Genomic DNA, 17270 nt, shown 5'->3' on the forward strand with positions numbered 1-17270 from the left:
ATCCATGTAGGGTCATCTCGTCTTCCTTTTTGCCGAAACCATTCGAAGCGTGCTAGTCAAATGCTTTTGCTTTTCCGTTGTCTATGGGTTTAAAGAATGATCGTAGTTTAAAGCACCTTTACCTGTACTTTTGACGCACAAATGAAAAAGCTACTACAGCTAACTTCAACACGAGGTAGTGCTGATCATCTTATCCAGCACTGTAGATGAAATATTGAATACCAAATGATTATGAAAATCGTTCAAATTATGCCTGTCCATTTTTGTGGAATACTAGTACATACACCAGACATAGTACAATACTACTTCAGACTTCATAGTATAGTAACATTAGTATACTTCAGATTATCATAAACAATAACTCAAACGCAAGTATTGTGTCAACATAATTGATCTTTTAGGTTGATTAATTATACTGAATTACTCGGTGATCAATCGATCAACTTAAATCTTTGCAAATTCAAGCGTCTTCTTGCCCTGGAGCCGGCTGGTGACGTAATGCCGGCTGTACTCGCCGTGGTTGTACGTCCGGTACCTGCGCGGCTCCCCGTCGGCGACGAGCTCCGGCAGCGGGCCGAGCTCGACGTCGTACGCCGGCGCGTAGAAGGTGACGACGGACATGCGGTCGTGCTCGCCGCTGGCCACCGCCCGGTGCTCCACGCTCTTGTACCTGCCATTGGTGAGCACCTCGAGCGTGTCGCCGACGTTGACGACGAGGGCGCCGGGGACGGGCTGGACGGCCACCCAGCCGCCGCCGCCCCGGAGCACCTGCAGCCCGGCGAACGCCGCGTCCTGCTGGAGCACGGTGACCGCGCTCCCGTCGGAGTGCGGGCTCAGCCCCAGCACCAGCTCCGGCCGCGGGCACGGCGGGTAGAAGTTCATCCTCACCGCCTGCACCGCCTCCCCGAACATCCCGTTCAGCCTCGCCGGCGCCAGCCCCAGCGCCGCCGCGATGTGCTCCAGCAGCCGCACGCACAGCTCCCTGATCTCCACCGAGTACTTCTCCAGCGTCTCACTGCACTCGAGATCGCCATTAAAACAGGTTTAACCCTTCGTCTTATTAAAAAATTAAGTAATTATTAATTTTTTTCTATTATTTAATTTAGGGTTAAATATATTTTTATTATATATATAGTGTTATATATTCCAAAAAATTTTTAAATAAAATGAACGGTTAAATATGTTTAAAAAGTTAACGGCATCAAATATTTAGAAATGGATGGAGGGAGAAGCTGTTACCTGAAGTTGGCCGGAGTTGTCGGCCAGAGGTTGGGGCGGCGGATGAAGGCGGGCTCGACGCCGAGGGCGAGCATGTTGCACCAGTCGAGCTTCTGGTCGTCGGAGAAGACGAAGGCGTGGCCGTAGCCCTGGATGCCGCCGGGCTCCATGGGGTACTTCTCCTTCTCCTCCAGCGGCAGCATGAAGAACTCCCTCGCCGCCTTCTCCATCTCCTCCATCGTCTCCTCCTCCACTCCATGGTTCATAACCTACAACCAATTAAATCATTCCCAAACACAATCTAGCTAGCTAATTAATCAATAAACTTGTAGTGGTGGAGGTGTAATTTTTCGTTTTTCTGGTTACGATCTTCAGGGTTATAATCTTAATTTTTTTCTGCTATATCAATAGAATTTCGCACTGTCTCGTTTAAAAAAATAAACTCGTAGTGTTAATTACCTGGAAGAAGCCCCACTGCTCGCAGGCGAGCCTGAGCTTGTCGAGCTCGTCCTCGCCGCCGCGCTGCAGCTCGCCGACGTCGATCACCGGAATCTGCTCCTGCGCGCGCTCGTCGTCGACGACGGCGTGATCCGGCCGGTCGTCGCCGTCCCTGATGTACCGCTCCGGCACGGTGGTGGCGGAGCACAGTCGTCGCTGCAGCTCCTGCACGTCATCAACCTGACCGATCTTGATGATCTCACTCGCCTTCTCCGCGCAGACGGCAGCAGCACCAGAATCCATGCCAAAATTTGCCCAGTTCTCCAAGAATCTATGCCCTACTCCAAACTCACCAGTTGATCAGAGTATCTTGGTTGAGTGTGGTTTATATGTAGTGTCTGCCAGGTTCATCACCGCCGTCCATTCTGAATTGGTAACTACTGTACCAATTAGCGACAGTTCAAAATTAGTTGCATAATTTCTGTCTTGTTTGGAGATGACTCTGCGTCGGACATCCGATATTCCATCAAATATCGGACGCATGATGTTTGCGTGTCATCACACCACCTGCGTATGCAGCATGACCAAAAAAAAATTGGTCCGTCAAATGTTCCAGTTGACTAATGAGTGAAACATCAAGTTATATAGGGTGAAATAAAAAATTAGCAACTGAAACATTTAAAAAGCTTATGAAACATGATAAAGATACACGTTGAAACATATCGCTATCACATATGAAACAACTAGTGTTAGTGGATTGAAACATATGTTTTTCTTTCATCAAAATATAATCATACGATATCTTGCTGTAAAGATTTAATTATAAAGAATACAGCGGTGTGATCGGATTATAGATTAGATAAGTAATTTAAGAGAAAATTCGTTTTGAATATCATTAAAGGTGCATGTTATATGGTTGGAGATAGAGATACAGGCTTGGATATGTGCATATGTGTCAGAGACTGTCCGTCCGATTTTTCTTGTTGGTTCAAGCATTCGAGAAGAAGCATTTTCTGTCTTGTTTAGGTGATCAACTTGCGTTTATCGATTGGTCCACTGGCATGGTGGTGAAAGGGAGATCGAGAAATGCATGGTTGCACTTGTATTGGAGATCACTTGCAGTGGCAGAGAGCATAGTGCATAGCTAGCTGCAAAGCTACTGACACTGTAGCAGTTTCTTAGTGCAGTGTTGTGTCACATGTGAGCTCACCGGTCAGCATTCTGTCCGGGATGTGTCGGTGACACGTCAGGCAGATGACGTGTGGGCCCAAGGGGGCAAGATTATTGAGGTCCAGAAACATCCACTGAAGATTCAGGAATCAGAGGAAACTGTTGTCGCTGAAACAGCTGCAGCAGCCTACTAGGATCAGGAATTCGTCAGAATCCCAGCCGGCGACTGTGAGATTCATCGATGATCATGCAGAGATATGTGAATCATCAAATTTTGTTTTGCGCTTTCTGCTTGTCACCCTGACCGGATTCACTGACCGATTAATGCAAAACCATTAGTGCGCTCTAGGCTTTTAATTTTAGTCTTTGTAAAGCCTTTTGCTTTCGCCTGGTTGCTGCTTTTGACGACGCTGCTGCGCCATGAATCGTGGCTTTGTGACGCAACCGCAATTATCTCCGATCTCTCCATCGAGTGACGAGTTGGTTCAGAATCTTCAGATCTTTGTCAAACTCTGACCGATTTCACATCTCTCACTCTTCTCTCTCTCCCCTTTTTGGAGATTGAGATTTAGTTTATGTTATCGCCTGATAATCATGGCTAGTCAGGCTAGATGATGGTGGTGCACCTTTGAACTTTTTTTAACAATAACTTACATTGAACAAAGTAACTATAACTCATTTGATTCACAATTTTGTGTATTCCATTATCTTAAATACTAAAAGATTTTGTCTTTAGAAGAAGAGTGTGTTACATGGGCTTCATGGAGCCCCAGAAAATCGAGGTTGCTTGGCCCATTCAGGTCAGTCTGTTTCATCTTCTTGTGGGCTTTTCTGGTGAACTCAATTCAATGGGCTTTTATATGGGCCATTTTGCTTACAAACTTACGACGGTCCAAGTTTCGGCAGCTGCGAACAATTCCTTTTTATTTTGTCTTCTTCCTCAATTCGCAATCATAGTTTGTCTCTGCGCGCGGCGAGTGGCCACTGCTCGTCCGTCATCATCCAGCTATACAATAATTCATCCATTTTTGTTCGGTTTTATAAAAAAAATTGCAATAATTATTCTTCTCTTTAGCAGCTACCCCTTCATAGATTCAAATTTTAAATTTCAAAAGACCCACAAACTCATCTATGATCCTAATCGGAGAGTTTTAAGATTCTGATAAGCTAGCTGGTAAGAATCCGAAGGAACTGGGAGTATCTGATTGAAAATCTATACTGTTTGGGGAGCTTCTACTAGCTAATCTCTAGCTGCCAGAAGCTCTCAAAGCATACCCTACATCAGCATTCCTTCGTGATCTCAGATTTGCTCGAGATATGCAAAAACACCCTAAAAAGATGGCCTAATTACGAATTGGGAGGGGTAAAATGGCATAATGGTAATTAATAATGATAGTGATAGTAGTACGACGCCATCTGTGATCCATCCATAACCCGTTCCGTTCCATTCCTGTCTCCTCGTGATCTCTACCTCTCGACGGAATCGCGCGCCGCGCTCTCGCGACGCCGCCGCCGCCGATCGATCGATGGACGCCGAGGCCGGCGTGGGCGGCGCCGACCAGCTGCCGGTACGCGCCCCCCGCCTCCGGCCGCTCTGCTCCCTCCCCCCCTCATTGCCCTGTCTCTCTGCTCTCCTTCACGCGCGCTCTCTCTTTCTGTGCTGGTGCGGATTGCGCTTGGGGCTTGGGGGGGGGGGGGGGGGGGCGGAGGCTGGATCCTAGGTTTGGTAGGTTAAGTGGATTACGAGGGATGATTTTGGGGGTGGGATTTTGTGGATTTGAGTTATGTTTCGGATGGGATCAAGGGTTTCATTGCGAGGAATTTCACCCGCGATTTTTTTTTTTTAAAAAATCGGCGTTCGATGGCGAGTGTTTCGCTTGGAGGAACCGGTCGTCATTGGGTTTGTTTGTTTGTTTCGCTTGGTGAAATCCTTAGGATTTCATTTTGTTCTGGTCGTGTAGAGTGGTTTGATCGTGTAGGTGGTCCAGGGATTCGATTATGATTTCAAAAATTGATTCAGAGGGGACGTACGATCACACCTGCTAAGCAGATAGATTTATCATTCGTAATGGAAGATCCCCATTGGCCACTTTGCGGTAGTCCACATACTACTATAGTCACATGATACAAAAGCCTGCAATTCATTGTAAATGGAAAGGACTGTAACTTGTCGGGATGAAGTTATCGAATTAAATTGTAGTTTTCTTTGGTTAGATTTATTCGCAGATATAAGTTACAATATTACCATCTGTTATCGGTAAATTCAGAAACATCAGTATACACTTAATGCCTGTCCCTTTCCTTAATGCTATATACTAAACGGTAACTCTGCTTGAGTTTGTGAATGTACAAGTGTTGATAATTTTGATTAGTCATATGATGCTTGCAAGTTTTATTAATATCAGCCTGTTATATGTAAACCTTAGTACTTGCATATTCATGGTATTGGTACGTTCTCTTTGATCATTTTTTTGGTTATTTGATGATTGATCATTATGGTACTTAAGAGTAACTAGCATGAAAATTCATACTTCCAAGGAAACATTTCCTGATGGTAGTTTTTTTTTTTTCCACATATTTTCAGTGGAGGCAACACTACAGGAATTTACTGCTTTTAGCATACCAGAGTTTTGGTGTTGTTTATGGGGACCTAAGCACATCACCTCTTTACGTTTATAAAAGTACATTCTCAGGAAGACTACGTCGATATCAAGATGAGCAAACAGTCTTTGGTGTTCTTTCCTTGATATTTTGGACCTTCACACTTATTCCTTTGCTGAAGTATGTCACTATTGTATTAAGTGCTGATGACAATGGTGAAGGTACACAGTACACACTTTCTTGGAAATTTGGTATAAACACACCTGACCTTACATTATCTATCATCTTGATGAATCAGCTTACAGTAAATATATTATCAATCTATTTGCTGGAGTATCACACTACCAGGCTTCTTCTTGTCTTTTTCTTTTTACAAATTTACTCTGTATCTTTGTTCAACCTGAAGAAAAATAAGTAATTCCTGTCACTTTTGTAGGTGGGCCGTTTGCTCTTTATTCGCTGCTTTGCAGGCATGCGAAACTTAGTTTTCTTCCAAATCAACAATCAGCAGATGAAGAGCTATCGACATACTACAGAAATGGTTTTACTTCACGTCATGGATCTTTACCTTGGCTAAGAAGGTTCATGGAGAAGCACAAGAATGCCAGAACCGTGCTTCTCCTCATAGTTCTGTGCGGTACTAGCATGATGATTGGTGATGGTATCCTTACTCCAGCAATCTCAGGTGGATAGTGCCATCTCTCTCTGTTAGTTCATGTAATTCAAAGTTGTTACATATCAACCTCTTTGTATGTTGATGTGCTTTGTTCTGCTTGTTTTTCCCCCTCCAGTTCTGTCATCTATGTCTGGATTGAAAGTTCGAGCTACTGGTTTACATGATCGTAAGTACAATATACCTCTAACTCATAACTCCTTAGTGCAACAATTTTAGAACACATCTAGGCTGTTGAGTGAGTATTGTCAATTTCAAATTTACAGCCCTATGTAATTACGTTCGTAAGTATTAATCAATAGAATTATTCTTTCTCTGAATGCATTCAAAAGTAGGCACCTCTGTTTTGACTGTAATTTCATATTATTGTGGATTTTTTACTTATGTGAACATCTGAATGCACTTGATTTACTTCCCTGAGAATATTAGTTTGTCATGTCAAGATGCACCTGCACAGTATCTTGCAAAATTTAAGTTCTGTAGTGTCTGCCTGCTACTACCATGTATTTTGTAGTGTCTGCCTGCTACTACCATGCACCTGCACAGTATCTTGCAAAATTTAGTATTTTGTATTTACCATGTCAAAGGTTGGCCAGTATAAGTTTCTGGCTACTATATTTTTTTTCTGGTGACTATTTCTATATAGTGAGACTTCCATCCTATTTGCGTGATAAATAATTTCCTTTAGGAATTATTGCTATTCTACTTTTGGGATTAAGTGTAATAACTTATTTTCTGTACAGGTTCTGTTGTACTCCTTTCATGCATTGTGTTGGTTGGTCTATTTGCATTGCAACACCGAGGTACTCAGAAGGTAGCGTTCATGTTTGCACCAATTGTTGTCATCTGGCTCTTTTGCATTGGTGGAATTGGTTTATACAACATAATACATTGGAACCCAAGGATATACCAAGCTCTCTCTCCATATTATATTGTTAAGTTCTTTAGGACGACAGGTAAAGATGGTTGGATTGCTCTAGGAGGCATACTTCTTTCTATGACAGGTTGGTTACTATTTACTCCTTACTCTTGGGGTATAATCTGTATTCTTGTTGTACTTTACTTTGGTAAGTAAAATACTTGTTGGGATTTAAGGTTCATTTTCTGTTTCAATTTTACAGGCTGTGAAGCTATGTTTGCCGACCTTGGTCACTTCACGAGTGCATCTGTCAGGGTGAGTTAACTTATCTGTCTTTAGTTGCTCACTTTGTGGAGATATACTTCTAGGTCTGTTAATATATGTTATGGTGTGATATTGTGTTGCCTAGTAAAGCAACCATGGAAACTTAGAGAAAGCAATTTGAGGGAAAATATAACGGAAGCAAAAAGTTAATGTACTAAACAGCCTTATCTGAAAATAAATTTAGTTAGCTTGTGAGTTGTGACTACATATTTGAAACCAACCAGAGGCTCAAAAGGAATGGAGGAACCTAGTCATTTTCTTTGTTGTGGACTAATGTTGCTCGTACAAGTTCTCTCATGTGACCTATCTGGTTCATTTTTATTTTGAAGCCTCCTCCTGGATTCCATATAGTATTCTTTGCTAGTAATTATAATTTATGTTTACTAAACTTTGCTTGCTTCTTCTGCCAGTTTTGCTCATTATTTTTTTTCTATTGCTGAAATATATCCATGTTTTGTCCTTGTTACAGCTAGCTTTTATCACCATCATATACCCATGTCTTATATTACAATATATGGGTCAGGCGGCATTTCTGTCAAAAAATATCCTTGACATGCCCACAGGTTTTTATGATTCTATCCCAGGTTTGCACTGTCACCCCTCTCTCTCACATGCATGCATGCACACAGATATGTAAGTGTAATGTTAATTTTAATTGTCATCCAGGACCTATATTTTGGCCTGTGTTTGTGGTGGCCACTCTCGCTGCTGTTGTTGGTAGCCAAGCTGTCATTTCAGCAACATTCTCTATTGTGAAGCAGTGCCATTCGTTGGGATGTTTCCCTCGAGTGAAGGTTGTCCACACATCAAGGTGGATCTATGGACAGATATACATTCCTGAAATAAATTGGATCCTTATGGTGCTCTGTGTAGCTGTCACAGTTGCATTCCGTGATATTACACTTATTGGTAATGCCTATGGTAAGCGCCTGTAACCATGATTTTTCACGTGATCAAGAGCTCCTTGCATATAGCCTTTTGTATATTTCCGGTATACTCAAGTGCTAAGAGTCTAAGCACTGCCATTGCCATGGTTTGTCATTGCAGGTGTTGCGTGCATGACTGTTATGTTTGTCAGTACATTCTTGATGGCATTGATCATGATCTTCGTTTGGCAAAAGAACATAATATTTGCTCTATCTTTCTTTTTATTATTCGGATCCGTTGAAGTTGTTTATCTCTCCTCATCCCTCATGAAGGTTACTCAGGGAGGATGGGTGCCGCTTGTGCTTGCTTTAATATTCATGTCTGTCATGTATATTTGGCACTATGGGACAAGGAAGAAGTACCAGTATGATCTTCAGAATAAGGTATCAATGAGATATATCCTGTCCCTGGGTCCAAGCCTTGACGTAGTTCGTGTCCCAGGAATTGGTCTGATTTACACAGAACTGGTGACTGGTGTACCCAACATCTTCACACATTTCACTACTAATCTCCCTGCCTTTCATGAAGTCCTAGTCTTTCTTTGTGTCAAGTCAGTACCAGTACCATATGTGTCACCAGATGAACGATACCTTGTGGGCAGGATTGGACCTAGAGCATATCGGATGTACCGCTGCATTGTTAGGTATGGTTACAAAGATGTTCAGAGAGATGATGACAATTTTGAGAACATGTTAGTTATGAACATTGGGAAGTTCATTATGATGGAAGCTGAGGATGCATCTTCTTCAGCAAGTTATGATACTGCCAATGAAGGACGAATGGCCGTCATAACAACATCTGATGACTATGACTCTCCACTAGCTGTGAGAGATTCCAATGACCTAGCTGACTCCATGACGACGAGGAGCACTAAATCAGAGAGTCTTCGAAGCTTGCAATCCTCTTATGAGCAGGAATCACCTAATGTGAGCCGGAGGCGACGTGTTCGCTTTGAGCTGCCAGAGGAGGATGACATGGATCAACAGGTTAAAGATGAGCTGTTAGCACTTGTGGAGGCAAAACATACAGGGGTAACCTACGTCATGGGGCATGTCTATATCAAAGCTAGGAAGAACTCTAGTTTTTTTAAGAGATTTGCAATTGATGTTGGCTACTCTTTCCTCCGGAAGAACTGCAGAGGTCCATCGGTCACACTGCACATTCCACATATTAGTCTGATAGAAGTTGGAATGGCGTACCAAGTGTAGCGCGATGCTCATCGCAGGTCACGACGTCACGTGGATACCCGGTAGCAACAAATCATGGTGAGTACTAGCCATTAAACCATATGAACTTACAATTGTTCCAGTTTTTCGTTCTTGTAATTATCATTTGGATATGCGCCGCAGCTATATCCCTGGAATTGGAAGATATTCCAGAGAGAACTTGGTGAGCGAAAGATCTTTTCAAGTATATGCTGTTCTTTAGAGGAACCAATTAACTTTGGCAACATTGGATCTATAGCAATGGAAGTTATTATTTTTGGTTTTATATCATTTGATAATTGACTAATCATCTTCATTCTCCCTCTCCAGTGCTACCTGTGGCCGCCTTTTTGGAGTCCAGGCTTTGATTCCTATGCTTTATCCATGCGTTTTCAGTTTCAGTTGGTACAGATGAAGAGGCTTTCTCTATGTTAATATGATCATTTAGCTCAAATAAAGCATCAGATCTAATGATCGTAGTTTGCTCTTCCCTTTTGGTATATTTACATGCATGCTCTGTAATTTTTATGGGAGCTATGTAATGGAAATATGCGTCCCCGTTTTTATTGCAGCTATGTAATGGAAATATGCGTTCTCGTAGCTGATATATCCCAATTTTTGTTAGGAAGCGATTACCACATATATTCTTTCATGTATGAATTTCTTATGGAACAGAACATCTGTAGATATACAGTGCCTCGTGGAATTTCTCTGCAAATAAACCAGATACTAGATAACATCAGTATGATTTCCTTTTTCATTTGGAACTCCACTTTTCCTGAGATCCCTTGGGCCGGGATCTTTGTAACGCAAACTGGTTTTTTTTATCTCGTGTGAAATGTGAGATTCATACATTCCAAACAGCCTGCAACTTCAGTATAAAAAAAAAACGGCCTGCAACTCAAGGGGAAGCAAGATGAAAACAGTGCTTTTATTAAGAGAAAAATATCTACACACAGCCGAGGCGGCTCAAAGAGCTTTGGGAACCCGAAAGCTAAACCTTCTGCAGGCTAAAAACTCTGCCGATTTGTTACTTATGTGCTTTCCAGAGGAGCTCCATAGCCGTAGGAGGGAAAGACGCTTCAGGCAGCAGCAGACGAAGTAGCAGCTGCCACTGTCTTGTTGAGCAGCACGCGGAGAGCGTCTGCAGAGGTCACCGGAGGGCTGCACTTGAAGTCCTGGCAGACGTGCGCCACCGCTGGCTTCTCCGGTGGGCTGCTCCGTGCCATCTGCGCGATGATGGCGTTGTTGCTCTCCCAGAATCCCATTTCCTCGGTGTTCCTGGGGTCTATTTGGATCACCTAGATCAACAAACAGGGTGGCCAGATCAGTAAAAACTGTAGAGACACTACGTCGAATGTAGAATTTATGATCGACTAGTTCATCGCTCACAGTTCTATTTGGATCATATGTCGAAAATGTGGCAGCAACCATGTCACGGAATTCAGTCGATTCTTTGTTCCCCACCAGAACCACCTGCTTCCTGGACGGGACAGAAAGCATGTCTGCCGCACAACACATCAACGGCAATGCTATACCAAGTTCCCTCAGCCTCGTCTGGAAGACGGCCTACGAAACAAAAAATGTATAACACGCATGAGCAAATCTCTTGTTCCCAGATGCTTAGCTGGAAACGTTACTTCTTGTTTGCCAATTGACATCAGAGGCTAACCTTGAGCCTCATGTTAGAACTATTTTTTATATATAATTAAATCAGTCTTGATAATAGGCTTAAATGTGTTTACATGAAACAGCACCATCTGGTGAACAATTCCCAAACAGTACCATTACTTTCTATGAAAGATCAATTCAAGATTCAGAAATCACAAGGCACATTTTTTTTTTTTGGAAAATGGATTAAAACCCAGCCTCTACATCCAAATCGGATGTACACAGCCACAATTTGTTTTACATTAATACAAAGTGTAAACAGTTATGATATCAAAGCACACTACAGATGGATAGAGAAACATGAAATAATCACATACCAGGAGATGCTCAACATTGCATTTGTAACCATCGGATTTTGCTGCATCAAATATACTGGACAATCTGATCAAGTTGATAGCAGCTACTGAGTTACCAGAAGGCTCCGCACCATCATAATCTTCTTTAACACGCAGAAGAACAGAAGGGTCTTCTCCAGGAGTATTGAAATAGCCACCACCTTGTTTGTCCAAGAACAATTCATCCTGCATATGTCAACAATTATGGCAAAGAACAAAGCAAATTATGCAAGATATAAAATAGAAGTGGCAAACAAGTACAAATTCCTTGCCTGAATGACTTGAAGGTGAGCAGCCCACATAAGCCACTCTATCTTACCACCATACTCATAGAGATCCAGCAACCCGTTTATTAGGAAAGCATAATCATCCAAAAAACCTGGTGCTTTTGCTGGCCCATTTCGGTAACTATGATTCAGCCTGTTTGAGCTGCTATCATATAGTTTTTCCTTTATAAAACGTGCTGCCTTTTCTGCAACTCCAAGATATTCCTCTGGCTGCAAAATATCCACATACATAAGTGGTGAAAACTCAAGAAATAATTTCAGAGCGATGGGCAATGGATAAATATGATGATGCAGACCAGGTAAGGAAAAGATTTATCGCACTTAATGAGGTAGCTAAGATCTGGATATGAAGCCATATGAAGCAACAAAGAGCCACATGTGCAGAAAAGAATGTTCAAATACAACATTATGCTACTTTCATCGTCACCCAAGGAACAACATCATAGGCAACATTTCCATTTATTATTAAACAGATCATGTATGGGCATGCACATCCAAGAGCCTGTTTGACCAAGGAAAACTGCCACAGCAAATCATGGAAAAGATTACAAGAGAACAAAGTGAATGACAAATTAATCAATCATGTGCATTACAATGAGATGCAATATCTAGAGGGTGGAGCAGAAAACTTTACGTTGCACCCAGTAATTGGGAAACAAAATCTGATTCCAGTTGGTTCTGATTTCAGAATTTGGGAAGCTCTTGCAAAAGCAGATATAGCTAGTCCATTCCATGAGACAATAACCTAAAATAGACTGTAGTTAGTACATTATGTGACAATAAAAAAATGGATGTGCCAGACATTTAAGCAAGAACCTTATCATCCAAATGTGGCCTTGGCCTTTTTGACCGGACATCAAACAACTTATGCTGACAATCCCCCAGGATTTGAGCATATTCATCAACAGACTTGCCACACTTTGATGCCATCAAAGAAGCTTGTTTTCTTTCTATTAGCACATTTTTACCCTTGAACTCATCGTGAGGATCACTCATCCGCGAAAGGTCGCAATTGCCAGATGATTTGACATAGTAATGATTCTTGAATAGCTCTGAATTCTCCCCAAGTGTGTCTTCAATCTGTGTGAAGAACATAATGTACCTATTTAATGAAAAGATGCATATCTCTAGATCTCAGGCACTATAATGTAAGTGTGTAAATTCAATGGAATTATTAATGTAACTACTACCAAACAGATACTATTTATTTTTTTAGGAGGTATTGTATAAAACTGAGTAGTATTTACAAAATTCGTTTCCTTCAATGCTTACATTTGGTATGGAACAAAAGAATCTTCAGGCTATAATGGTACTATAAATCAAGTGGAACTGGGACTGAAGAGTTTAATATCTATATTAGCAGGATGTGATAGCAGTAAAACTCAAATCAACTGAACATAGGGTTAAGCCTCACAAATTAGTCTAAGAAGTTTAAATCATTAAGCCCACCTTCTATGGACTGGGAAGAGGTATTTATGTAACAAAATGTTCACATGCACTAGTAAGAATAGTTCATGGATGATGGACGTACCTCCTTATTAGTCCACACATAGAAAGCTCCCTCCCTTTTTCTTGGAGCACCATCATATTCTGCACTATCAGCATCTTCTGCTGAGTAAATTTCACCTTCTTCTCCGATCATGTCTCTCCTCAAGTAATCAAGTATATCACGTGCAACTGAAGAATAATACTCATCTCCCGTGATCAGAAATGTATCTAGATATACATTAGCTATCTGTCCTTGGTCGTACAACATCTTCTCAAAATGCGGGACTAAATACAGAGAGGAGATATGTGAGGGGAATTCCACAAAGTGGTATGACGGAAAATTTAGCCTTGAACTTACCATGCCAGCACTCATCCACACTATATCTATGAAAGCCACCTCCAACGTGATCATGAACTCCACCCCTTGCCATACATTGCAATGTATGAGTTATCATCTTCATTATATTTTGGGATTCACTCACCTGTCCAGATTCCAAATGCTTCCGAAATTTATATAACATTACACAATTCTCAACAGGTCTTGGAAACTTTGGAGCAGAGCCATATCCACCGAATTTTGGATCATAACTGCCTGCTAACTGCATAGATATGAGGTGAGAATCTGTAAGCGCACATATATCTGATGAATAATGATGCTAGTAAGAAAATAATGAAAAAGTAAGTTGTGCAACCCAAGGTTTTCAGGCTCTCTATAAGCTTCATTCCATAAGCAGTGTTTTTCACAAAAAAAAAAGGTCACAACTACAACATAGTTGGCTGCTTACATATACTAATTGACCAGAACAAAATCCTTGTATGCTGATATTCAATTCTAATTCAGAAGTGTATCAATGCAATATGTCAAAAAAGAGTGTACCAGTACAGGGAAAAACAATGTTGATAGACTACTCAATAATAACATAAGAATAAAGACATACAAATATGTACCATCAGCCATCGCATGTTCAAACATAAACACCTGCAATTGAAGACCTTATATTATTTTTATCCCTATTTTTGAACCTCGTCTACATCAGGCACATTTGTAGAAGTTCAGACAACAGAGCAAAGTCCATTTTGTGACAGCACTTTTGAAAAGTTCATCTTGCTTAACCACATATGAACCTAAGATACTGATTTGATCTAACCAAGCTTCCGGAGCATACAAGTATAGGATGTTTGTATCACTAAACTGTGAAACAAATCTTACTAGGCTAGGATTCATCATCCTAAAAAAATAAATAATCTAGCTACTGCAATACTGTTACACCATTAAAGAAATCAATTTGGTCAGTCAGTTTCAAGTAGACCATGCCAGAGTTTATAAATATGATAGCGTGGATATATATGGAGTATTTCTCGAACCTTTTCAACACAATTATCCACGGAAACAACAGCCAGATCATTTGGCATATCTTGAGAGCTAGCTTTAGCAGATAATGCATCTCGCAGTTGTTTGATGACCACATTTCCTGTCTTCTCAAGCGCATCGCGTTTAGTTTCCCAGGCCTCCTTAACCTTCCTAAAGAAGGCAAGTGTAGGCGTGTCAAATTACACAGAAGCTAAGCACTTCCAGTAACCAAGTCCAGAATTAGTAAACTTCAGCTGATACCTTAAAATAGTCTTGAATCCTGGTCTTCCGTACTTATCATCTGGAGGAAAGTATGTACCACCCATCAACGGTTTCAAATTAGGAGACAAAAAGACACTCAAAGGCCAACCACCACCGCCATACAGTGCTGATACATATGTCATGTACACCTAAAAGATGATATACCATGATTAATAAAGAACAAAGTATAACACTTAAGGAAACAGAAACACAAGGGACCCTTTTAGTCTGAAGATACAAAATAAGAAAAAAAACAACTCAGCTTGGGACACTTAGGAAGATTACCTTGTCAACATCTGGTCGCTCTTCACGGTCCACCTGTCAAAACTAATAATCAGAAGGAAAGCAATACAGTTACATTGATTCTTTTTGAAGCATCATTACATTGCATTTACATATATTTTCACACAGTGAAGGCATGTATTATTTTTTTTCGCCGGGAGTGAAGGCATGTAAAATGATATGACTATAAAAATGCTACTGGAACACTTCAATTAATATCAGAATAACCGTACCTTGATGCTAACAAACCCATCATTTAGAATCTTTGCGATTTCATCATTCTCAAAAGACTCCACTTCCATCACATGGCACCTTTGAAATTCAACCAAAAATAATAGTAACCAATACTGATGTTAAACATGAAGTGTAAGATGCAGAAGAGAGTCACATATCACACATAATACGAATATACATGATATTAATAAAAGCAAAAGGAGATACTAAAGGCAACTCACCAATGGCATGTGCTATAGCCAACTTCACGGGCACATCAACATTTGCCATGAAGCAAAATAAGCGGTTAGAATACAAGAAGGGAGAAAATAAATATGGAAAGGGTGAATTTGAATGAATTTTTAGCTTAGATTCCACTTGAAAACAGTTCAAGTTACAATGATTGTAACCATACTTTACCACGGCACACTATTGTATTATTATATTTGAGAGAATGCACTGTTCCTATTGTTGTTTTAGACACTTCATACTTGATAGAAAGATGGGAACGTCCTTTCTGCGAGCCTTCTCGAAAGCCTCTTCTCCCCAAGGATACCAATCGACCTGCATTAAGTAAACAAGTATGTCACTAATCTAGTTTCTTCTATAAAATTTTAAAAAAAAACAATCAAACAATTTTCTCGGTTAGCTTCTTACATGTCTAAGAATTAGATAATTTTTTTTAAAAAAAAATCGCTTTATCTCCATAACCATAGGGTCATCGTCGACTACGTGATACTCAAATTAATTCGAGGAAAAGCTCCCACAAGTGGTGTGCTCAGTGATTCTCTACGAATTACAAATTACGAGATGCCTCCCAAAGCGGCGGAAGAGCCGATCAAATCCCCTCATTCTCAACTCAAAGAGAGCGCAAGGTGCTCGACAAAATCCCGCAGAGAGGAGGCGAAGACGGCGTAAACGTAAATACGTAATCCGCCCCCGCGGAGACTCACTCAACTCACCGGGTTGTACGCGTGCTGCAGCAGGTAGGGGCTGTGCTCGGCGGCGAGGCGGTTCGGGCTCCGCCCCACGCCGTGCCGCTCCCCTGACGACGAGGAGGAGGACGCGCCGCCCGACGACGACATGGCGGCGGAGGAGGCGGCGGCGAGGCGGCGGCGGCGGTGGTGGCGGCGGAGGAGGCGAAGCGTGGAGAGCATAGGAGGAGGAGGGCGGCGGCGACGAAGCGGTTGGGGAAGGTTGGAGAAGAGGAGGGCGAAAGCGGCGGAGGCCGCCATGTGGCCTCGGCTTCTGGACGACACCTGCCTGCCTCCGCTGCACCCGCGTCCACGCACGCACGCCCAGGTCGTTGTGACGCTGGCTCTCACTGCCTGCTGGGTCCCACTCCCAGGAGAAAGGAAAGGATAACATTGTTAAGACTAATAAAATTTAAAAAAGAATATAGTAATTTTTTCAATATAAAATCAAATATATTCAATGTTATAGAAAAATATTTACAAATAGGTTCTCGCTTAAAAATATTTAGTGACTGAGGATCTATTTGTAAATATTTTTTTACAGATAGGTCTCCTTTTTTTTTACAAATGGATCCTTGGTGCTAATGTTCATATTAGCGACTTAGCTTTCATCGGCAGACGAGGGAGATGGCGCCAATGTTATTGGCGTTGTCATGTTAGACCATGGCGCACGAAAAAGGTTGATTCCGAAAATAAACTTTTCTAAAGATCTATTTGTAGAATTATTTTTTTTAAAAGCACTGGAAGTTGAAAAATCCAGCTCCAATCTCTCACTGCTAAAAACTAACCGACCAATGTCTGATTTAATTATTAGTTGATAATAAAAAAATTATAATAATATAGGAAAGTTGTAATGCTAGATTTAACAAGATACTCGTATTGATAGCTAATTATTTTTTTAGTGGTAGGCGACATAACATCGACAGCAGGGTATCTGTAGTGACTTCGTCGAACCGAAGATATATCGAGCCCTTCATTCAAAAAAGTACCCAT

The 17270-nt window shown here is 41.4% G+C and overlaps 3 protein-coding genes across 6 annotated transcripts; 1 reads left to right on the forward strand and 2 right to left on the reverse strand.

The window, feature by feature from the left end:
- Positions 1 to 143: 143 nt before the first annotated feature.
- On the reverse strand, positions 144 to 2139 carry LOC127760050 (protein SRG1). The gene is made up of 3 exons (XM_052284260.1): positions 1678 to 2139; positions 1240 to 1487; positions 144 to 1015 (listed from the first exon to the last, which is right to left on the reverse strand). The coding sequence occupies exons 1-3, from the start codon at positions 1957 to 1959 to the stop codon at positions 445 to 447; spliced, it is 1101 nt and encodes a 366-aa protein (XP_052140220.1). The 5' UTR covers positions 1960 to 2139; the 3' UTR covers positions 144 to 444.
- Positions 2140 to 4261: 2122 nt separating this feature from the next.
- LOC127770970 (probable potassium transporter 2) lies at positions 4262 to 10156 on the forward strand. 3 transcript variants are annotated; one of them, XM_052296741.1, is made up of 11 exons: positions 4262 to 4394; positions 5411 to 5678; positions 5864 to 6112; positions 6219 to 6269; positions 6844 to 7104; positions 7222 to 7274; positions 7753 to 7867; positions 7950 to 8204; positions 8331 to 9475; positions 9560 to 9599; positions 9746 to 10156. In XM_052296741.1, exons 1-9 carry the CDS (start codon positions 4353 to 4355, stop codon positions 9416 to 9418), a joined length of 2382 nt encoding a protein of 793 aa, XP_052152701.1. In that variant the 5' UTR covers positions 4262 to 4352; the 3' UTR covers positions 9419 to 9475; positions 9560 to 9599; positions 9746 to 10156. The 3 variants fall into 3 exon arrangements, with proteins under 3 accessions (XP_052152701.1, XP_052152692.1, XP_052152706.1); XM_052296732.1 differs by lacking the exon at positions 9560 to 9599; XM_052296746.1 differs by lacking the exon at positions 9560 to 9599 and having other exon boundaries at positions 5411 to 5648.
- A 169-nt stretch (positions 10157 to 10325) lies between these two features.
- Positions 10326 to 16570, reverse strand: LOC127770951 (uncharacterized). Of its 2 annotated transcripts, XM_052296715.1 has the most exons (15): positions 16266 to 16570; positions 15795 to 15867; positions 15546 to 15567; positions 15324 to 15402; positions 15094 to 15126; positions 14809 to 14957; positions 14562 to 14718; positions 13555 to 13795; positions 13240 to 13481; positions 12525 to 12788; positions 12343 to 12453; positions 11694 to 11918; positions 11404 to 11607; positions 10808 to 10984; positions 10326 to 10716 (listed from the first exon to the last, which is right to left on the reverse strand). In XM_052296715.1, the coding sequence occupies exons 1-15, from the start codon at positions 16536 to 16538 to the stop codon at positions 10498 to 10500; spliced, it is 2469 nt and encodes an 822-aa protein (XP_052152675.1). In that variant the 5' UTR covers positions 16539 to 16570; the 3' UTR covers positions 10326 to 10497. The 2 variants fall into 2 exon arrangements, with proteins under 2 accessions (XP_052152675.1, XP_052152682.1); XM_052296722.1 differs by lacking the exons at positions 15795 to 15867; positions 16266 to 16570 and having other exon boundaries at positions 15094 to 15135; positions 15546 to 15776.
- Positions 16571 to 17270: the final 700 nt, after the last annotated feature.

The sequence above is a fragment of the Oryza glaberrima genome, chromosome 1 (assembly GCF_000147395.1).
Source record: "Oryza glaberrima chromosome 1, OglaRS2, whole genome shotgun sequence".
Lineage (NCBI taxonomy): Eukaryota > Viridiplantae > Streptophyta > Magnoliopsida > Poales > Poaceae > Oryza > Oryza glaberrima.